Source organism: Suricata suricatta, chromosome 12 (assembly GCF_006229205.1).
Source record: "Suricata suricatta isolate VVHF042 chromosome 12, meerkat_22Aug2017_6uvM2_HiC, whole genome shotgun sequence".
NCBI classification, from domain to species: Eukaryota; Metazoa; Chordata; class Mammalia; order Carnivora; family Herpestidae; genus Suricata; species Suricata suricatta.
The window spans coordinates 24,882,643-24,906,705 of NC_043711.1; the positions used below are offsets into that span (position 1 = coordinate 24,882,643).

Genomic DNA, 24,063 nt, shown 5'->3' on the forward strand with positions numbered 1-24,063 from the left:
TGTGCTGACAGTTCAGAGCCTGGAGCCTACTTCAGCTTCTGTGTCTCCCTCTCTCTCTGCCCCTCCCCCACTCATACTCTGTCTGTCTCTCTCTCTCTCTCTCTCTCAAAAATAAATAAAACATTGAAAGAATTTTAAAACTATAGTTTTATTTACTTTAAAAAAGTTTTAAAACTATATGTTTTATTTTTTTGAGAGAGAGACAGAGACAGAGACAGTGAGGGAGACACAGAATCCAAAGCAGGCTCCAGGCTCTGAGCTGCCAGCACAGAGCCCGATGCAGGGCTCCAACCCTTGAACTGTGAGATCATGACCTGAGCCGAAGTCAGACGCCTAACCGATTGAATCACCCACGTGTCCCAATTAGAAATATTTAGAAATAAAAACAAATGACAAGTTTCAAAGGAGATAAGTTTCAAAGAATGTATGAGCCATTGCCAAATACATAGAAAATAAATTTCTATACTAATAAAGGAAATACTTTCATGGATAATGTTGCTTTTTCTCCTATGTGTTTGAATCTGTTTGTGATCATAAATGGAAAAAAGGAGAGAAAAAGTCAAGATTTGTCTGCAGGAACACGGAAGCTGAGGAGAATATCCACTGTAGTAAGATGTCATAGGGTGAAAAAGATGGGTGCCCCATGCATATAAAGTGAGTTGCTGGATTATAAAGCTGCAGTGCCTTTTAAAATGCCTTTCTGTTTTTTAACTACATACATGTTCCTTTGTGATCCTAAACACAGAAATATACTGCATTTTATTATTCAAGATTAGGTTAATTGGATTAGCATAAGTAAGTTCCACGTGGTACTTAGGTGTTACATTTCTTTCAAATATTATATACCCTCTTTTAATGTTTGTTCATCTCATTTCGAGTTCCTAAGTAATTGTTTGGGTGTAAACAATTTAACATTTAACACCCCCGTTTGATCTCAGGGGCTGTAACAGGCTACCTAGATATTCTCCTATTTGCTCTTTATCTGATTACTTCCCACTTTGAGTGTCACTTTGAATTTCACTTCCTCTAAAAACCTATCACTAGAAATATTCTCCCTCTCCATTCTAAATTACATATACCTTGCTTATTCTTTCTCATAACACCTTTTGTCTTTTGTAGCACTTAATTACACTGTTACCAATTCTTATTGATATTATTTTCTTAATAATAATGTTAGAAACAAATAAAGGGGGCGCCTGGGTGGCTCAGTCGGTCGAATGTCCGGCTTTGGCTCAGGTCATGATCTCACAGTTCATGGGTTCAAGCCCGGCGTCGGGTTCTGTGCTGACAGCTAGCTCAGAGCCTGGAGCCTGCTTCAGATTCTGTGTCTCCCTCTCTCTCTGACCCTCCCCTGCTCAAGCTGTCTCTCTCTGTCTCTCAAAAATAAATTAAAAACATAAAAAAATTTAAAAAAGAAACAAATAAAGAATAAAAAGTAATGGTTTTAAATAGTAAGGACTCTAAGTGTTAATTTACCAGCACACATTCAAAACCTCCTAAAAAGAGAGCATTTTCAGAACCTACAGACAGTGAACATTAAATCTCTGGAAACACACCAGCCTGGCTGCAGCGATCACATCATAAATACTCCGGAGCATTAAATCTTCCACTTGAATGAGCCACTTTTCCACAGCCCCTCGCGCTGCAGACGTGGAAATCAGTGCGATCAGTTCTACTCGCTCCCCTTCAGAGCTATACATGGCTTTAATGTCCAAATTGGGAAGAAATTCCAGTTTAGCGATGCCCTCAAAGCATTTTTTTAAATGAGGCTGAACTCTTAGTGGATCTTTGGTCTCTGACAAAATCTCTAACATTTCATCATTAGATAAGAAGAAAAAACTAGAGAAAAACATGAAAATATAAATGCTTTGGTTATAATTCATCACATATCGGAAGATAATTTTAATTATAGCACAAATAGTTATCCATCATACCGAGGGAAGAAAAGCCGTTTTTTTTCAAGATACACATTGAGCCCTTTCATAATTTTCTCCAAAAGTTCATTGCAGTTCTGCAATCTTTCCAATAAACCTGTTAAAGAAGTAGCAGCAAGAACCTAAAAGACACACATTTGTTCAGGTTAGCACTTATATACCAGATATAATTATTATAAGATGTATGCATTAATCTATAGTATATGTCAAAAATGTTGAAATATTCAAAGGCTTATAAAAATTGTTGTAAAATATTTTGTAATGTAAAACTATTATAATTCAATAAATCATAAATATTCTAATCCCAGGATGCAAGTTACAAATGAGAAGTTATGACTCTCATGCACATTTTTATTTCTCCTATATTGTTCTTTTTTTTAAATTTTTTTAATGATTTATTTATTTTTGAGACAGAGAGAGACAGAGCATGAGCAGGGAGGGGCAGAGAGAGAGGGAGACACAGAATCAGAAGCAGACACCTCAGCACAGAGCCTGACGCAGGGCTTGAACCCATGAATGTGAGATCATGACCTCAGCCGAAGTCGGAGGCTTAACCGACTGAGCCACCCAGGCACCCCTCTCCTATACTGTTCTGAATGATGTAGGAAACATCTGTTAGGTTGGTGTGTGGTTTAATTTTTACATTTAAAACCATCAACTATAAACTTAACAATCTACAGTATGAGTTGGCAAACTGTATTCCATGGGCTAAATCCAACCTGCTGCCAGTGTCTTTCTTTTTTTATCTTCAGCTTTATAAGGTATAAGACAAATAAAAATTGTATATAGTTAAGGTATACAACTTGATGTTCTGACATATGAATACACTATGCTGCCAGTTTTTGTACGACCTGTGAGCTAAGAGTTATCTTTATACTGCTAAAAGGTTGAAAGAATTGGGGCGCCTAGGGGGCTCAGTCCGTTAAAGCCTCCAACTTCGGCTCAGATCATGATCCTACACCCTCATCAGGCTGTGTGCTGACAGCTCAGAGCCTAGAGCTTGCTTCGGATTCTGTGTTTCCCTCTTTCTCTCTGTCCCTAGCCTGCTCACACTCTGTCTCTCTCTCTCTCTCAAAAATAAGTGAACATTTTAAAAAGTTTTTGTAAAAAAAAAAAAAAAGGTTGAAAGAATTAAGAGAAAAATCATATTTCATGGCACATGAAAATGTCACCGTCCAGAAACAGAAGGCTGTAGCACAGGCACATCCACTGAGTCACGTACTGTCTTTGGCTCCTTTCTCCCTACTACAATGGCAGAGTTGAGTAGTTGCGAAAAAGACTGTCTGTCTCACAAGTCTAAAATATTTACCATCTGACCCACTGCAGAAAAAATTTACTGACTTCTGGAATACAAGAAATCATGTTTCACAAAGGTTCTAAAGTCAATGTGTAAGACAAAATCCTTGAAACTCATAAATTTCAATGTACTGTTGACTCTCAAGAAGGCCAGCATGGCTAATTTTCACCCAGCATTGAAACAAAGTTATTTCTTAACTTGAATGCCAGATTAAAAAAAAAAAGTAAATGTTTATCTATGGCCTATGCATACTATATGCATGAAAAATACATAGTCTGTCTTTGAACATGAGACTCACAATCAATAAGGTGCTATAGTTACTAGGAGAGATATAGCAAGTGAGGGAGGTCAATTGAGAGAACTACAGATTCTTTTTTATTTAATTAAAAAATACTCTTTGAGAAAGAGAGAATGCATGAGCAGAGGAGATGGGGGGGACAGAGGGAGGGGGAAGAGAGAGAGAGAGAGAGAGAGAGAGAGAGAGAGAGAGAGAGAGGGAGAGAGAGAGAGAGAGAGAGAGAGAGAGAGAATCTTAAGCAGGCTCCATGCTCAGCACAGAAACCAATACAGGGCTCGATCCCACAATCCTGGGATCTTGATCTGAGCTGAAATCAGGAATTGGACATTTGGGACACCTGCATAGCTCAATCAGTTAAGCTTCCAACTTTGGCTTAGGTCATGACCCCACAGTTTGTGAGTTTGAGCCCTACACCAGGCTCACTACTGAGCCTGCTTCAGATCCTGTGCACCCCTGTCCCTGTCCTGCTCACACTCTCTCTCTCTCTCTCTCTCTCTCTCTCTCAAAAATGAATAAACATTAAAAAAAAAAGTTGGACATTCAACAAGTGAGCCACCCAGGCACCCCAGAACTGCAGACCCTTTATTCCTATCACTCCCAAGCACAGGGAGTCACTGGGTGGAATGTCAGGTGAATCACTATACTCCTCTTGTCTCTCTCTCTCTCTCTCTCTCTCTCTCTCTCTCTCTTTCTCTTCGCCCCCAATTTTTCTTTTCTCTATTTTATTTTATTTTATAGTTCATTTTACAAGAAAGAATAGCAGTGAGTATATGCCATGGTCAAGGGAGTTAAATGCACATTTGAGACACAGCTCCACCGTTAAGAGTTATAAGTAGTGTGTTATAAGAATTGAAAAATAAAATTATTTTAATGCTTTGTGCTTTCTTATATTTTTCTGAACTTTCCAGTTTGTATACAAAGAGCAGGTTTTGTTTTTGTAATCAGAAAAAAAAAACCAAACACCACACCAATGCCAAATTTAAATGCCAAATTTAAATGCCAAAATTTAAAGTCCTCTTTATTTGTAAGAGAGAAAACAAACACCTCACCTTGGGATCTTTTGTACAAAACTTCATGATATCTCTCCAGTGTCTGTCTACTGTCTGAAACTGACGCCCTTCTTCTGGCATCTGTTGCATGATATCCTCAGAACAAAAAATGGGCTCCAAGTACAGCCACTGAGCTTGCACTTTTAACCATTCATCAATCGTTTCTTGTATTCGAATCAAACGGTCCTCCCAGGCCTTAGGGAAAAGCACACTGTACTGAAGTCCAGTTATTAAAGAAAACCCACAAATTACAGTAAGGAATATTTATTTAAAATTTACTGTTGTTTTTAAATCAATGCAAAACAGCTCAAGGTCACTTATGAGTATCACATGGACTTAGAAAAGCTCTTAGGATGTCCAAAGTTTTCCTAAATCATTGGAACTCACCATTGGGAATGACTGTAGTTTCTTAGACCAAACTCCTAATCTCTAGGGAATCATCCCAAGTCTGAAAAGCATCCAGTAATACTCTGCTCTCTACCAGAGGTGATCAACCTAGTGGCTATTTTGCCCTCCACCCCAAGAGACATTTGACAATGCCGAGAGACATTTTCATTTTGTCCTAACTGAAAAAGTAAGGGTTCTACTAATATCTTGTGGGCAGGGATTCTGCTAATCTTCTTACCATGTATGTACAGGATAGCCCCCACAACAATTATTGAGCTCAAAATATCATTAGTACCAGGTTAGGAAACCCTGCTCTACACCAACATAACTTGGGGAGGTGGGGAGAGGAACAAGCAAACAAGTCTCCATCCTAGAGTTTGCCAAATAGTTCACTAACTAAAGATCATTATATAATATCCTTGGTTCTTAAACATGTGGCTTAAGGGCCAATGTCTCGGGACTAGGTCTCATATTTGTCTCATAAATTCTCCCTTGTTAGATAAGATATGTCTGCAAAAAAGAGGCAGACCAGCCTGATTCATGGGAAAATGTGTAGCATTATGTCCTTTTGGAAGAGCACCAATCTGTCTTCCCCAAATATTGAGAGCCAAGGTCTTCTATGCTAGCGCCATTCAAGTTCAGACTAAAACCAGACTACCTTGGTTTGAATCCCAGTTCTGTCATTTATCAGCCAAGTGAATGTAGGCAAATTACCCATCTTGCTTTGCCTTGGTTTCCTTATCTCTGAGTACAGATAGTAACTGATCTTGAATGTCTGTTACGAGGTTAAATGGTTTAAGGAATGTCAAGCCCCTGGAGCAGTATCTGGCACAAAGTTAGAAATCTGTAAATATCAGGGAAGCATCCACTTGTTGTTTGTCTTTTCTCCCATTTTCTATAGCTTCCAGTTAGAATTTTTATACTAAATACGAAGCTATAAATTATTTATAATTTGCTTTCTGTATTTACCCGTGTATCAGCTATAAGATTATGAAATAATCTTATTTATAGTGTTTGTGTAGATATCGAGTGGACAAAAATTCATTAATTATTCTAAAATACCCTCAAGCTGGTTGTTGATAAATATAACAGGAGTATAGTATACAGAACTTCAGCGCAAGTTACAAGAATATAGCATAAAACGGTCTGGGCTGTCTAAAATTAGAATCAATAATACTGTTTTCCTTCTAAGTCTATCACTGTCATCAGGGGGGTTTTTTGTTTTTAATAAAACATAATGTTCTCTTTTCAAGATGATTAGAGTTAATATCTCAGATCTGTTCTATATGATTCCACATTAATTTTTAAATATCTGTTCCTGTATTTCACCAAAGCTATCCAAAAAACTGACTTATTTCCACAGTAATATATGTGTAATAAGATCACAGTTTTTGTTTTTGTTTTAAGTAGCCTCCATACCCAGCACAGAGCCCAGCACAGAACTTGAACTGACGACCTTGAGATCAAGATTGGAGCTGAGATCCAGTGGGACGCTTAACTAACTGAGCCACCTGGGCACCCCAAGATTCTTGTTTTTATAAATAACCAGAAACTGTCATATTTGACATACCTTAATCTCTTTTTCAAATGGTTTGATGAAAGGTGAGCCTCTCATTGTCTGAGTTTTTATAATTTGATCTTCAAGGAGAGTCTGAATCTCATCTACTGAAGAAAGAATAGAGACTCCAGTATCACGATATGGACATATATGAAAAGCAATATCATCCCAGGTTCCTCTCATTGTATGCATGGCTTTCTCTAGTGAAAATTCCTAAAAGGGAGAAAGAGAGAAAGAATGGGATGGTGAAGAAAGGTCTTATTTACTATACTGACTTTTCCCTGGTAAATCCAGTAATGAGTGCATTATACCATAATTCTCTTAACATAATCTGTGGTGACACTGTAACTGTCTTTAGGTTTAAAAAGACTTCTTTTTTTTTTAATTTTTTAACATTTATTTATTTTTGAAAGACAGAGAGAGACAGATCATGAGCAGGGGAGGGGCAGAGAGAGAGGGACACACAGAATTGGAAGCAGGCTCTAGGCTCTGAGCTGTCAGCACAGAGCCTGATGCAGGGCTCGAACCCACAAACTGTGGGATCATGACCTGAGCCAAGTCAGACACTCAACCAACTGAGCCACCCAGGTGCCCCTAAAAAGATTTCTTAAACACTTAAAAATTCCTAAGAATAATAGTGTAGTTTTAAAAAATTCACTTGCTATGAAAACTACCGCTGCCAGTATTAAAGTAAATACTGGAATAAAATAGCTGCTGGGCCTTCTCCGCAGTGGCCTTTCTGCAGTCTATAATCTGAAATACTTCTGCATATTTCAATATCCCAGAGGACCATACTTATTCTGTTAGAATACAGACACATCACATGCCAATACACACATGAAGAGGTCAAAGGAGTCATTTCTAGTCAGGTGCAAAACAAAGAAGTAATATAGAAGCACACACTTTGTTGGGGGGAAAAGGAGTGGTTTTTCTATCAGGTTCCCCCATCCAGTACCATATGCTCAACCTCAACAAAAACTGTGATTATTTTTATTAACAAACTCATCACATAGAGTGTTTCAGTTGATCTTCATATTTACCTTACTTGCACCTGCACTTATCACTTCAAATTTTTCCAAGTATGGTGTAAGGTTTAATTTTAAAATTTTTCTCAGTGTAGTTCCAGAGTCTGGAGTCAAGTCATAGCCTACAATTTCTGATATCTGCGTCCAGTGACGAGCTCTCATTCCCGGATTGCACAGGATGGAGACAATAGGGATATAATCCTAATGGTGAAAGTATAAACAATAATGAGTCACTCTTTTGACTCCCACACACACATAGACTTTATAGATGAAACCTCCATAGTATAAAGATTACATTTCTTGAGATTATTTCATACATTTAATTAGTCCAATCAAACCCCCAATTAGATTTGGAGGAGAAGATAAACTAACAAAATGATTCTAAAGTTCATCTGCACAAATAAACATTCAGAAATAGCCTGTAAAATTATAAGAGCAAAAAAGAGGAGGAGTAAATATTCCATACAATATTAAAGTATATGATAAAATGATGCTAATTAAAACTGTGATATTATTATAGAAAAACAAAGTTGTTATATATGTTATACATAGAAATACGTAACATAAGTTATAAACACACACACATAACATAAATGGAGCAATGGCCTGCACCAAAATGCCAAAATGTAACTCCTGTTTGGAAGTGAAAATAAAACATCTTAGTTTATCATTCTTGATGCTGACATTTGGACATGTTCTTTAAAATCAGGAAGAAGATAAGCATACTTACTATAACTACTTCTAATCAAATTGTATTCAGTGTTCAAGCCAGTGAAGTAATATAAATAAATAAAAGATATGGGGATCACACCAGTCAGAATGGTTAAAATTAACAACTCGGGCAACAACAGATGTTGGCAAGGATGCTGAGAAAGAGGATCTCTTTTGCACTGCTGGTGGGAATGCAAACTGGTGCAGCCACTCTGGAAAATAGCATGGAGGTTCCTCAAAAAATTAAAAATAGAACTACCTTATGACCCAGCAATTGCACTACTAGGTATCTATCCAAGGGATACAAATGGGCTGTTTTGAAGGGGCACATGCACCCCAATGTTTATAGCAGCACTATTGACAATAACCAAAGTATGGAAGGAGCCCAAATGTCCATCGATGGATGAATGGATAAAGAAGACGTGGTATACATATACAACGGGATATTATTCAGAAATAAAGAAGAACAAAATCTTGCCATTTGCAACTACATGGATGGAACCAGAGGGTATTATGCTAAGTGAAATTAATCAGTCAGAGAAATGAATATCATATGACTTCCCTCATATGAGGACTTTAAGATTACAAAACAGATGAACATAAGGGAAGGGAAGCAAAAATAATATAAAAACAAGGAGGGGGACAAAACATAAACACTCTAAAATACAGAGAACAAACTGAGGGCTGCTGGAGGAGTTGTGGGTGGGGGGGATGGACTAAACAGGGCACTGGGGAGGATACTTGTTGAAATGAGCATCGGGTGTTATACATACGGGATGAATCACTGGAATCTACTCCTGAAATCATTATAGCCCTATATGCTAAATAACTTGGATGTAAATTTAATAATTAATTAAAAAACAGTCACAAGTATTATTAATAAAATCATTTTGTGACTTGAAAAAAAATGAGTGATGTTTCATCAATATTCAATTGTTACTGAGATTTAACTAAAAACTGATTAATTTGTTAAGAAAAATTTTAAGAATGATCTTTACTGGGATCATTAAAGTAAGTCATGATGTATAAAGGGTTCTTTTTCAAGAATATAAAATTACAAAATCTATTCCTATATCTTTCCTTTGGGTTTGGCTCAATATATCACTATCAAAAGCTATAATCCAAGGTTGATCAGAATTAGTCATGGAATACAAGGCACTTTATTAGATTATAATAAAGTGCTTTATTTTATTATAAAATGATAAAATGTGAAGCAATTTTGGTGTTCTAAAAAAAGATATGGGGAATAGAAATTTAAAAAACAAAACTACCCAAAGAAAACAAAATCACAAATTCAAAAAGATAGATGCACCTCCATATTTACTGCAGCATTATTTACAATAGCAAAGATATAGAAGCAGCCCAAGTGTCCATCGATAGGTGAATGGATAAAGAAGATATGGTGTATACATACAATGGAATGTTACTCAGACATAAAAATGAATGAGATCATACCATTTGTAACATGGGTGGACCTGGATGGTATAATTGAAAAAATAACCTGACATTGTTCACAAATTGTTATCTGTGTACAATGACTGGATATTAAATTAATACAAAGAAAGTTAAAAGAATTACTATATACAAGCTGGAGACAGAAAGCACAATTAACAAAAAAAATACATTTATGACAGAAACAATAAAATAAAGTACATAGGGATAAAATTATTTTTTAATTTTAAACATTTCTTTTTTAGTAATCTCTACACCCAATGTGGGGCTTGAACCCACAACCCAGAGACCAAGAGTCACACGCTCTTCTAAATAAGCCAACCAAGCATCCCTACCTAGGATAAATTAAATGAAACCTGTGCAAAGCTATTTTGGAGAAATTATAAAACTTCATTAAAAGATTTTACAGAAAACCTGGGGCACTTCGGTGGCTCAGTCGGTTAAGCAACCAACTCTTGGTTTTGGCTCAGGTCATGATCTCATGGTTTCATGAGTTTGAGCTCCACATTGGGCTCTGTGCTGATAGCATGGAGCCTGCTTGGGATTCTCTCTCTTTTTCTCTCTCTGCCCCTCCCCTACTCATGCTGTCTCTCAAGATAAACTTATTTTTATAAAAAAAACATTAAAGAAAATCTAAATAGAGATATATACCATGCACTGATAGATTCATTATCATATAAGTGACAAAGGATTATTATCCAGATATATTCTAAAAATTCCATAAATTAACAATAAAAACAACAGAAACAACCACTGAAACAAAAATAACAAGAGTCAAAGGTCATTAACAGACATTTCACAGAAGAAGAAATGTGATATGTAAGTACTTTGAGGGCAGGGGTTTTTGTTCATATGTCTCTAAGAAGGAAAATCAATAAATTAGGTAAGTAAGCAATAATATATAGCAGTAAAAATGAACAACTATAGTCATTCCCAAGACATGGATGAGTTTTAGAAACATAATGTTAAGTGAAAAAGAATCAAGTAACAGAAGACTACATACAGATGATATATTTTTATAAATTGTTACATACAAATGTGAACAAACAACAAAAAGGAGAAATAGAAACAATTTATGACACACTTATCTTCAAGGAAGATTAAGAGGCTTAAAATGGGGAATGATTACATAGAGGGAAGCAAGAGTATTGATAATATTTCAATTTTAAAGAAGAAGGAAGTGTTCATGGGTGTTCATTTTCTTCATAGCTTACATATATGCTACATAAAATCTCAAAGTATTGCATAATAAAAAATGCATCAACAAAGAAAGAAAGAGAAAGAATATTTATCTTTTCCTCTTCCCAGTCCAATTGAAAGCCCAACAGAATCATACTTGCACTTCTGGTCACCTCCTTAGTAAAGCCTTGTATGTTTTCCAAATGACAAAATTAATTACTCCATGCCCTGTTCTTTCAGAGGATGCTACTGTCCCCTACCTACAAATTTCTTCATTCTATCTTATACTACAACCAGTTGTTCACAGCCTATTTCTCTTTCCACCCTGTGTCTTCTCTGAGGGGCAGAAGTCAATTTGTGTGAACTGGACAACAAAAATATTGAACTACAACACTCTAATGTTAATATCTAAGCCACTAATTAGGTAAGAAAAATAAAGACAATTTGATTGGAAAGGAAAACATAAAACTACCTCTATTTACAGATTGCATGATCTTGTATATAGAAATTTCTAAGGAATTCATTTATTTTTTTTAATTTTTAAAGTAATCTCTACACCAACATGAGGCTTGAACTTACAACCCTGACATCAAGAGTCATATGCTCCACCAACTGAGCGTTCCGGGTGCTCCATTAAAGACTTTATTTCAGAACCATTAAAGCTAATAAGTGAGTTCAGCAAGATTGCAGGATACAAGATCAATATACAAAAATTAACTGTATTTCTATAAACTAATGATAAACAACCCAAAATTTAAATGAAAAATAAAATCTCACATGCAATAGCATCAAGAAATATAAAAATACTTGGAAGAGTAAGTTTAATAAAAGAAATGTTTGTACACTGAAAATTCCAAATAATTGTTCAAAGAAATTAAAGAAGACCAAATAAAAGTAAAAATACTCCTTGCTCACATATTGAATTAATATTGTTAAGATAGCAATTCTTCCCAAATCAATCTCAAGATTCAGCACAATCCCAGTTTCTTTTTCTTAAGGTTTAAAATGTATTTTTGTATGTTTATTCATTTTTGCAAGAGAGAGAGTATAAGCAGGGGAGGGGCAGAGAGAAAGAGGGGGATAGAAGATCTGAAGCAGGCTCTGAGCTGACAGCAGTGAGCCTGGTGCAGGGCTTGAACTCACAAACTGCGAGATCATGACCTTAGCCAAAGTATGATTCTCAACTGACTGAGCCACCCAGGTGCCCCTAAGGTTTGAAATGTATTTTAATAAGTTGATGCTGCATTATTGCTCCATTTCTCAGAAAAATTCCAAGATATTAGGGACAAATAAGATATGACACACAAGTTAAAAATGCACATCATAACCATCTAAGACAGGCAAAGTTAAGAGCTACTGTCCTATATGCAGCATACAGCAACACTGTTCTCAAATTTGTACTACGTCCATCAACAAAAGTTGTGAACAGCAGTATCATAGACACAAAGGGGCCTTCCTGGGTTGTCCTTATCCAAGGAAGTATAGAGGAAAGATCTTTATAAAGATATACTAAATGAAAATCTTTTAGAGATTTCATATCTTCCAAAAGCACAAGCAACAAAAGAAAAAAAAAATAAGACATCATCAGAATTTAAAATATTTCTGCTTCAAAACACACCATCAAAAAAAAAATTAAAAGACAATCCACAGAATACAATGAAAACAGCCATGAATACTTTATTTTAGAAAATTAGTTTTGAAAATGATCACTTAACTAAAACTGAAAGCTATAAATAATTTTCTACACCCATGACAATTTTGTTGGTGAACAACAGAGATCTATTTTTTTAAAACATATTTGTGCATAAACTGCATATAACTCTATAAGTTTTACTCCTAATATAGTATGTTTGGGGAAGTATTCTATTCTATACTTGCCAATGTGGAGAACAAAATAGTTTTTAAAAATGAAGAAGTTGGGGTGCCTGGGTGGCTCTGTCAGTTGGGTATCCGACTTCAGCTCAGGTCCTGATCTCACAGCTTGTAGGTTCGAGCCCCGCGTCAGGCTCTGTACTGACAGCTCAGAGCCTGGAGCCTGTTTCAGATTCTGTGTCTCCCTCTCTCTCTGCTCCTCCCTCACTCATTCTCTGTTTATGTCTAAATAATAAATAAACATTAAAAAAATTTTAAAGGAATAAAGAAGCATACACACACACACACACACACACACACACACACACACACACATATATATATTCTGTATTTTATGTGCAGCAGAACTGTCTTCCATAGAGGTTTTTTTATGTATTCACAAGGTGGTATGTGTATTATGAAACAATAATAGTAGGCTTTTAAATTTTTGTTTGTTTTAAATATTTATAAAGTTATTATTCCAGAGAATATAGTGATAACTTTTTTAAAAAATTAAATTTATTTATTTTGAGAGAGACAGAGACAGCATGAGTGAGGAAGGCGCATAAACAGAGGGAGAGAGAGAATCCCAAGCAGGCTCTATGTTCCAAGCAGAGCCCAGTGTGGGTTTTGATCCCATGACCTGGCCCCAAAATCAAGAGTTGGACATTCAACTGACTGAGCCACCCAGGTGTACCCAGATTTTTTAAATCATATATTTAATAAGGGAATTGTATCTAGAATATATTTTTTGAAATCCTACAGTTGAATAAGAGACAAATAACCACCCAATTTAAAAATGAGCAAAGGACCTAAACAGATATATCTCCAAAGTAAATATAAAAATGGAGGTGCCTGGGTGGCTCAGTTGGTTAAGCGTCTGACTTTGGCTCAGGTCATGATCTCCCTGTTCATGAGTTCAGGCCCTGCATTGGGCTCTGTGCTGATAGCTCAGAGCTTGGAGCCTGCTTTGAGTTCTATGTCTCCCTCTCTTGCTGTCCCTCCCTTGCTCATGCTGTGTCTCTCTCTGTCTCTCAAAAATGAATAAATGTTTAAAAAAATTTTTTTAGGGTTACCTGGTGGCTTAGTTGGTTAAGCGTCTGGCTTTGACTCAGGTCATGATCTTGAGGTTCGTGGATTTAGTCCTGTGGCAGGCTTAGCCTGGAGACTGCTTTGGATTCTGTGTCTCCCCCCTTCTCTCTCTCTCTGCCCCTCCCCAGCTCATGTTCTGACTCTCTCTCAAAAATAAATAAATATTTTTTTAAAATTTTAAAGAAAATATAAAAATGGCCAATAAGCACATTAAAAGATGCTCAACATCATTAGTCATTGAGTATATACAAATCAAAATCACAATGAGATACCACTACATCTCACTGGAATGGCTACACTCAAAACAAGTGTTGACCATGCATTGCTGGTAGAAATATAAAACAGTGCAGCCACCTTGGAAAATAGTCTTGTAGTTCCTCAAAAAGTTAAACATAGAATTTTTACTATGTATGTACTCAAGAGAAATGAAACATATGTCCACATAAAAACTTGCACATGAATAATCATAGGGACATTATTCCTAAGAGCTAAAAAGTGGAACAATGCAAATGTCCATCAACTGATGAATGGATAAACAAAATGTGATACATCCATACAATAGAATATTAATCATCAACAAAAAGAATGAATGAAGGGTGCCTGGATGGCTCAGTTGGTTAAGCCTCCAACTCTTGCTTTTGGCTCAGGTCAGGATCTCACAGTTCATGAGTTTGAGCCCTCTCAGTGCAGAGCCTATTTGACATTCTCTCTCCCTCTCTCTTTGCACCTCCCATGTCTCCCTTGCTCTCAAAATGAATAAATAAACTTAAAAAGAATGAATGATACATGCTACAACACAGAAGAACCATGAAAACCTGCTAAGTGAAAGAAGCCAGTGACAAAGGCCACATATAATATGACTTCATTTATATGAAATGTTGGGGATAGATAAATCCATAGTGACAGAAAGTAGATTAGTAGTTGCCATTGTCTCGAAGGAGGAAATGGGGAGTGATCCCTGTTAGCTAAGGGCTAGCTTTCTGGAATGATGAAGATGTTCTAAAATTAGATAGTGGTGATGGTTGCAAAAGCCTGTGAATATCCTAAGAAGCCATTGAGCTGTATGCTTTAAAGACTAAATATTAGTCTTTATGATATGTGGACTATATCTCAATAATCTATTGGAAAAAATGCAAGCTAGTAACAAAGAAAAAACTGTGAGCTAATGACAAAATTGTAAGTACATAACAATACATTTTATTCAAATTGAAAGCAATCAACCAACATTACCCAACACTAACTTTGTTTCCAGCACCACATTACAGGGCACTGGTTCCCCCAGTTTTTGGTTTCACAAGAGGTGTTAATAAAAATTATTTAAAACTTGTGTATGGGGAGGGAAGGAATAAATAACAGAAGGTGGTGTGTTTTTTCAATGCCATCACAGGTACAGGGCTACCTGAGGAAAAAACGCAACTAAAGACTGTATTGTGTTTAATTCATTATTACTCAAAATCCCAGACACTGTAAAATTATAACTTGTAGTTTTTTGTCCAGTAGAGGTACAAATAATTCTATCCAAAAAAAGTAAGTCCAAATATGTTTATTTGGTTTATTCTGTATGACATTAGCCAGCTTTATATCAACACTAGCAATCTTTTTCTAACATTCCTTTATTAAATTGTGTGCCTAAATAGTCAGTTCCTCAAATGCTCTTTGAACCAGACTTACCACCTAACTAGTTTTCTCATAATTAATAAATAGGATAAAATTTTTGACACATGTTTATTTTGTTTTAATTTTAATGTTTATTTTTGAGAGAGAGAGAGTATGAGAGGCGGAGAGGCAGCAAAAGAGGGAGACACAGAATCTGAAGCAGGCTCCAGGCTCTGAGCTGTCAGCATAGAGCCCAGTGTGGGGCTCAAACTCACAGACTGTGAGATCAAGACCTGAGCTCAAGTTGGATGCTTAACTGACTGAGCCACCCAGGTGCCCTGACACATGTTTATTTTTATATTAGTATGACAGTCATACTTCTATTATTTTGCAAATAATAATTTAATTAGGTAATTTTTTAAATGGGAAGATCATAGATTATCCAAATTTTCATTTTTTTAATACTCATTTATTTTTGAGAGACAGAGAGAGAGAGAGCAGGGGAAGGGCAGAGAAAGAAGGAGACACAGGATCTGAAAAGGGCTCCACACCGTCAGCTGAGAGTGCAATGCAGGGCTCAAACTCACCAACCACAAGATCATGATCAGAGCTGAAGTCTGATACTTAACCACTAAGCCATCCAGGTGCTTAGATTATCCAACTTTTCATTTTGATTAGTAAGGATTTTTTTTTTTTACTCTCCCCTGTTATCACCATCATGTATTCTTGCTTACCATCATATTCCCAGAATTCATCAGAACTTGATATAAGATAACAGGTGCTCAATAAGTATTTGTTAAACAAATGAATTTTTAACACCTATGAAATAGAAAGGACATACTCTCAAAGTGACTAAACTTAGCTTTACTAAAAATTCATTATCAAGCACCTAGGTGACTCAGTCAGGCAACCAACTTTGGCGCAGGTCATGATCTCACAGTTCATGAGTTCAGGTCTCCTGTTGGGCTCTGTGCTGATGGCTCAGAGACTGGAGCCTGTTTCAGATTCTGTGCCTCCCTTTCTCTCTCTGCCCCTCTCCTGCTAGCACTCTGTGTCTCTCTCGCCTTAAAAATAGAAAAACATTAAAAGAAATAAAATATCATTATCTGCTTGCTTTGGCAGCACATATACTAAAATTGGAACAATACAGAGAAGATTAGCATAGCCCCTGTGCAAGGATGACACGCAAATTTGTGACGTGTTCTATATTTTTTAAATTTTTTATTTATTTAGTCATTCTCTACACCCAACACGTGGTTTGAACTCATGACCTTGAGATCAAGAGTTCTGTGCTCTTCCAACTGAGCCAGCCAGGCACCCTGAAACATTTCATATCAAAAAATAATAATAATAATTCTTTATCCTCTCACAGAAACGATGGAAAAAGCTGAATGTAGTATAGGCAGCCTGCATGGAAAATACCTTGGTAGGAGGCAGGAAAGGAAACAAACGCCATACTCAACAAGTCTAAATGACCTAGCACACATTACGCTTAGTTATAGTCATGGAGATAGAACAGTGAACACCGCCACCAAATCATTATATGGTCCTTATTCTGCGATTTTGCCATTTACTAGTAAAAACATGATTGTCAACTATCATAGTCCTCTGCTGTTGAGTTTATTTTATTAAAGTTTATTTATTTATTTTGAGAGAGAGAGAAAGAGCATGAGCAGGGGAGGGGCAGAGAGAGGGAGAGAGAGAATCCTAAGCAGGCTTCATACTGTCAACATAGAGCCCCACACAGAGCTTGATCTCACCAACAGGGAGATCAAGAGTTGGATGGTTAACCCACTGAGCCACCCAGCCGCCCCTATTTTAAAGGGAAAAAGTATTAACTCCATGTAACAGTAGGAGTAGGGTCCTAAAAACTCTCATGATAAAATAATATAAGGAAAATAGATTTAGGAGGAATTAATGAAAAGTAAATATATGAAATTCCTTATTTACTTTACTATATTCATTTAAAAATATTTATTTAGCATCTACACTGTTTAGTATATACATCATTGTTAGTGATTAGGATATATCAATAAATTAAACAAATACCTTTGTACAAACTTCCAGTTATAAAGTTCTGGGGATGCAACGTACAGCATGGTGACTATGGTACCATATTGTATATTTGTAAGTTGCTATCAGTAGATTGTAAAAGTTCTTACCACAAGAAGAAAATCTTGTCATTATGTCTGGTAATAGATGGTAACTAGACTTACTGTGGTGACCATTTTGTGATATATATACAAATATCAGATCATTATGTTGTACTCCTGAACCTAATACAATGCTCTGTTACTTATATCTCAATAACAATTTGCTTAATTATAAATGCTACAGAAAATAGGAAAATTAGAGCAGGATAAGAATCAAGTAAGATGCCCAGGGCTTCTCGAATATGATGACAACTTGAGCAAAGATCTTAGGAGGGGAGGACCCATGGGACAAGAGCTTATATAAGAAAAGGGCACTGCAGGCAGGGGGAAGAGCTGGAGCAAGGCCCTCAGGCAGGGGGGCTTGAGAAATGAAAATGGGGGACAGTATGGCTAGAACATAGTCTGTGAGGGGCAAGAGAAGGTGAAGGCAAGGTCAGAGAAATAAAGAAATGTTCAAGTGAAGTTAGGGGATAAAGAGGGGCCAGATTATATAGCACCATATAAACTTTTTATCTAAGTAAAACATGAAGGCTTTGCAGAACTTTGAGGAGAGGAGGAACATGATCTTACTTAATTTACTCTAGTTGCTCTATTTTAAACAGATGATGAGATGGAGGTAGGGACAAAGGTAGAAGCAGGTCCCATTAGGATCTTTTTGTAGAAATACATGTAAAAGATGATGTAACATGGAACAGAGAGGTGGCAATGGAAGAATGAATTTTGAGTTTGCCAAGTATTTAGACATCCAGGGGAAGATTACAAGTAGGAGGCTGTATACGTGATTCTTGGGACTGGTTAGAGAAGTCTGGGCAAGAGTTAAAGATTTGGGAGCCAGCATATAATCACATATATCTATGTCTATATCTACACACATATATGATTATATATCTATCTATCTATGTATGTGTAGATATATTATCTACATATATAGATATGAAGTCATCTATAGTTTTGACAAGATTGATGAGATCGTCAAGAGAGTTAGGGTAGATAGAGAAAAGGACCAATGACTGAACCCTAAGAACTTCCAACATTAAGAGGTTGGGAAGTACCTGGGTGGCTCAGTCTGACTTCAGCTCAGGTCATGATCTCATGGTCTATGGGTTCGAGCCCTGCATCGGGTGTGGGCTGACAGCTCAGAGCCTGGAGCCTGCTTCAGATTCTGTGTCTTCCTCTCTCTCTGCCCCTCCCCAATTTGTGCTCTCTCTCTCTCTCTCTCTCTCTCTCTCTCTCTCAAAAATAAGTACACATTAAAATAAAATAAAATAAAATTCAGTAGACAAAGGAAAAGGACAGGGGCACTTGGCTAGCTCAATAGGTGGAGCATGTGACGTTTGATCTCAAAGTCATGAGTTCAAGCTCCATGCTGGGCATGGAAATTATTTAATAACAAAACAAAATAAAAATGGAACAGAATGATGACTACATAAAAATAGAAAACCTTCCTTTTCCATTTACTTTAGGCATAATAAATCTAAATTCAAATAAAAACATAAAAAAGTTTCTGCAAGACAAGAGTCATGATAAATAAAATCAAAAAACAAATAGCAAATATTTTCAAAATATATCATACATAGAAAAAGCCTAATATCTTTAATATATATGGATTACATATATACTTATAATACCCTAGGAAATTAATGTGTCTTAGAAATATTAATATGCTCAATATTAATATAAATAACATATTATGGCCTAGAAATCAGTAAGAAAAAAGTCTATAATTCAATACACAAATAGACGATAATACCAAAAAGTTCATTAAGAAATAGAAAACGTTCTTAAATATATAAAAATGTGCTTAATACCTTATGTAATAAGATAAATGAAAATTCTCTTAGATTAGCAAAAACACAAGTTCGATGATATTGTCTTGTTGAGGATGGTGAGAGTTTACATTGGTATAGCCCCTATGTAAGGTAATTTGACTGTAGATTTTAACCTGGCTTTTACTCTTCTGGAATTTGCCTTGTAGTCACACCTGCACACCCATGAGGTCTTACACAGTATATAACACTATACAGGTGCAACAACAAACAAGAAAAGGTTTATAGATGATGAGAAAAGGTCTTCAAGATGAAGTAATCAAAAAAGAGGGAAAATAATACCTGTAGGACACTATGGTTTATATAAAAAGATGGGTGAATAAGAATATGTATTTACATGGTTGTATGTGTAACAAAACTCAAAGTATATACATGGAAGTGGTAACACTGATGACCTGAGTTAAACAGGTAGAAACATGGGAAAGAGGCTTTTCAGATACATCTCTTTCAGTTTTTTAAGCCACACAAATATATTATATATTGAAAACAACTTTAAGTAGTTTCTTTAAAAAAAATCTGGGGCAGCTCATGGAATCTCTGAGAGGGCTACACACAGACACAAACAATGCTTAAAATCCCGTCCAAGTTTCCACTGCATTGACAATGGAAACAGCACTACCCCTGGGACCCAGCCACTACCGCCTAGGGAAGCTGGAGGCCTTCTCAACTGTCACAAAATCTGTGAGTCTCGTCTCATTAAAAATGACTTGAGGGGCGCCTGGGTAGCTCAGTCAGTTAAGCATCCACCTCTTGATTTGGGCTCAGGTCATGATCTCACGATTTGTGAGTTCGAACCCCACATTGGGCTCTCTTTTGGGTGTGTGGAGCCTGCTTGGGACCCTCTCTCTCTCTGCCCCTTGCCACCCCCATCCTTCAAAATAAATAAACATTAAAAACAACAACAACAACTTGAAGCATGGGAGGCTAAATACCTTGCCAAAGATAAGCTGCTTCCAAGAGTGAATATGTGACACAAACCTAAGTGGTGTGACTTTAAAGCTCTCCCAACTAACTGCTCCCCTGTGCTGCTGCCCTTACACAGACTGCCTGGTCTGCTTTAGTGACTTTTTACCCTTTTTATATCATTGTAACTAGCCATTCTAGTCTTTTCTATTTGCATTGCATAGTTCTATGAAAGGATTGCTTTCAACAACTTTATCGAGAAAGAATGAAGCATGCATTTAATAATAGATGACGTTTTCCGGCTTTGGTTTTGCTTCCAAATCTTTCTATATCTCTTCCTTAGCACTGGATGATGTGAGCAGCTCCTGCCAGGACTTTATAAAATGTCACTAAATGTGTTCATACCTTAAAAGCTTTAATCTGCTCCATTACTGTGGAGCACATAGTAATCGCTGGATTCTCTCTTGGTTCTTCCTCAAGTTTGTCCTCTTCCACAGACCGCTTTTGTGCTGCCTTTCTTTTTTCTTGCAATTCTTTCTTTTGCTTCATTTGGAAAAATTTCAGTGTCTTAAAAATTTCTCGGGAAAATTCATCGACATCAGCTTCCATGCTTTCCCCATTAAGGTCCAAAAAGCCTCCATCCATCCACCTGGAATGAAAAAAAAAAAACCCACTAAACCCAGAAACATCTGGAGTGTAAAGGGGGACTTAAGATTCTTTAGGCTCAACTCCTCATAAGAGAAACAACTGTGGGCAAGAGCAGTTACATTTTTCATAATCACACAGATAGAGGTGATGGTAGAGAAAGAAGATCAACACTACCATCTAAGCCAGGCTGTGTATGCTAAAATACATATTGGACTGTAAATGGATGACTAAGAGTAGCCAAATAAAATGCAGACATGACTCCAAAAATATTAGTCAGATTCATTAACTGCATAAAAAAGTGAATCAGTTCTGGAAAACCCAAGTGAGACTTTAGATATTATACTGATAAGGGTAGGTGCTGCCTTAGCAACAGTTGATACTTTCGTGTGACACTTGCTTCTCTGTCAAATGGATGAATATGTCCTACTTTCAAACACGTAACCAACAAAAACATCAAATATCATTGCAACATTTTACAAATCCTTTCATAACATTTGCTTAATTTTTTAATTTTTTTATGTTTACTTATTATTGAGACATAGAGAAACAGAGCACAAGTGGGGTATGGGCAGAGAGAGAGAGGGAGACACAATCGGAAGCGGGGTCCAGGCTCCAAGCTGTCAGTACAGAGTCTTACGCAGGGCTCGAACCCACAAACCGTGAGAACATGATGTGAGTCGAAGTCAGACACTTAACTGACTGAGCCACCCAGGTGCCCCTGCTAATATTTTTTACAAAATGTTTATTTTTGAGAGAGCATGAGCAGGAGAGTGGAAGAGAGAGAGGGAGACACAGAATCCGGAGCAGGCTCCAGGCTCTGAGCTGTCAGCTGAGCCTGTTATGGGGTTCAAACCCGTGAACCATGAGATCATGACCTGAGGTGAATTTGGATGTTCAACAGACTGAGCCACCCAGGTGCCCCAGATTTGCTTAATTTTTATTACGTTAACAGAAATTACCGTTTTTCTGTTCGCTGCCACTTGAGAACAAAATTAAAAAGCTTCTGATAGGGCTCAATGTTCACTTTTAATTTATCCAGCTCAGGATATTTTGTCAATTCCCATTTGAAAAGTTCCTCTTCCTTATTAATAAACTGAACTGCTTCTTCAGACTCCTGAATGCGTTTCTGTAGTTGCCTTACATCTGTCACATACTGAAAGCAAATAATTGTTTATCTCAAGAAATATCCAAGTAAAGTTATTAAAATAAGATTATATGACACTGCATAGGGTGTGTCCTTGCATTTATATTAAGGCTTTAAATATCAACTCCACACAGAACTATGGTACCGAGTATAGAGCAAAATGTATGGTTCCGTCTATTTTACAGGTAGAAAACTAAGTCACAAGAAAGATACATAAATAGTACCAGTTCAGGCCTAAGAATCAGGCCCTGTTTGCCATAGCAAGCATGTGTTTCTCCATGTTGTTAAGTGTATGCAAATGCGTCCCATGTTAATCTACAGGCTTGTCATAGCTACCGTCTCCTGTGTTCCTCACACCTGTTGCATGTGGTCCAGTTCTGCAAATTCTGTAAACTCTTCCATGCAGCGTGATTCCTTTTCTAGTTCCAAAATCAGTTTCTCTCTCTTGGCTATCAGCTCATTTTCCTTTTTATGTTTTGCAGTCTCAATAAGCTTTTTAGGAGACAATTTAATCAGGTTAATTATTTTGTTACAAAGGAAATTTATCAAATCAGAAATCTGAGTGCTTTGCGTAGTAATAAAAAACCACCACAGAAGTAAAAATGAGTAAGAGAATGAAACACCGACTGGTATAAAAATGCAAAGAATAATAAATGAGCTAGGAAAATTTTTTCCTAGCTCTCTGAAGTGATGGCAACAATTCTTACACACTAATTGAATAATTTATTTAACAGGTAGATACCATGTGTCAAGACTATTCAACATGTTACTTACATTAGCACAGTTATTGTTATTGTTGTTATTCTCACTTCAGAGATGAAGAAATTTAGACTTACAGAAATCAGAGGCATGTTCAATGTCACAAAGTCATAAAAGTCAAAATCTGCATTAGAACTTAGGTTTATCTGACTGAAGTCAGTCATTCGCACGATAGGAAAGACTGTTTTACACTAGAACTTTTCCAAGATGTAAAGTATACATAGTCTGATATAAAACTCTGCAACTGCTTCTTCTTACCTTTCTGATACTAGGCAAGTTAACTTCTCTGAGACTCATTTTTCTCATCTATGAAATGGGGGAAATAGGAGCACCTGCGACTTTGGGGAGTATTAAATGAATTACTAAATGCAAAGCACTTAAGGACGTGCATACTATTCTTATTACTAACTTACAATAGTTCTTTTTTTTTTTTTTAACTTACAATAGTTTCAAGCTCTTTAATGTTAGTCCCACTTCTTACCAGACCCTGTATTAAGCCTAACAACCTGTCCTAAGCATGCAGGACCATCAACATTGCTGGCCCCAAACTCACATTGACACATGATGCTACTTTTTAAAGGTAGATTAAATAAATGTTCTTAAAATGTCAGAATACAAAAGTACGTACTGAAAAATATATTCACCTCATCATTTTTATCCAAGATGGGATTAATTTTCCAAGGCCACATAAGGACAGTTGAATTTAAAGCTAAGTCTTCTGGAGGATATAGGAAAACATCTAAAAAGTAATTCATTCGGCGTTTGGATTCCTACAAAAGAAAGTCCTGATATAATACACCATATAGAAACTAAAGGCATTATGAAAAAGAGAAGAACCAATAACTTCTAATACTCTTTCAGATTTTAATTTGACTCAGATTATTAATTGATATTTCATATCACCCAAATCACATGGGTATTTCAGTAGCTGTCAGATTATTTGGCTTCACATCACACAGCTGTAGACTTCTATACTGGAAATAAAGCATTTTATTTATATTATATTTATAAATAAAAAATTTTTAATGTTTATTTATTTTTGAGAGAGAGAAAGCATGAGCAGGGGAGGGGCTGACAGAGACGGAGGCACTGAGTCCAAAGCAGGCTCCAGGCTCTGAACCGTCAGCACAGAACCCAACATGAGACCTGAACTCACGAGCTGCGAGATCATGACCTGAGCTGAAGCCAGATGCTTCACCAA

General features: G+C 36.5%; 1 protein-coding gene and 1 non-coding gene across 2 annotated transcripts in view; one reads left to right on the plus strand and one right to left on the minus strand.

The window, feature by feature from the left end:
- Positions 1-24,063, minus strand: part of DNAH12 (dynein axonemal heavy chain 12) — a 169,930-nt gene that overhangs the window by 118,783 nt on the left and 27,084 nt on the right. Inside the window, exons 14-22 of the mRNA XM_029917884.1 lie at positions 23,507-23,632; positions 22,461-22,595; positions 21,919-22,112; positions 20,717-20,960; positions 7,564-7,749; positions 6,536-6,736; positions 4,579-4,773; positions 1,935-2,056; positions 1,557-1,839 (exon numbers count right to left, since the gene is read on the minus strand). Coding sequence (XP_029773744.1) covers positions 1,557-1,839; positions 1,935-2,056; positions 4,579-4,773; positions 6,536-6,736; positions 7,564-7,749; positions 20,717-20,960; positions 21,919-22,112; positions 22,461-22,595; positions 23,507-23,632 — 1,686 coding nt within the window. The remainder of the gene's footprint in view (positions 1-1,556; positions 1,840-1,934; positions 2,057-4,578; positions 4,774-6,535; positions 6,737-7,563; positions 7,750-20,716; positions 20,961-21,918; positions 22,113-22,460; positions 22,596-23,506; positions 23,633-24,063) is intronic.
- LOC115275541 lies at positions 16,540-16,642 on the plus strand. The gene has a single exon (XR_003901612.1). It is a non-coding gene; the product is annotated as a U6 spliceosomal RNA (small nuclear RNA).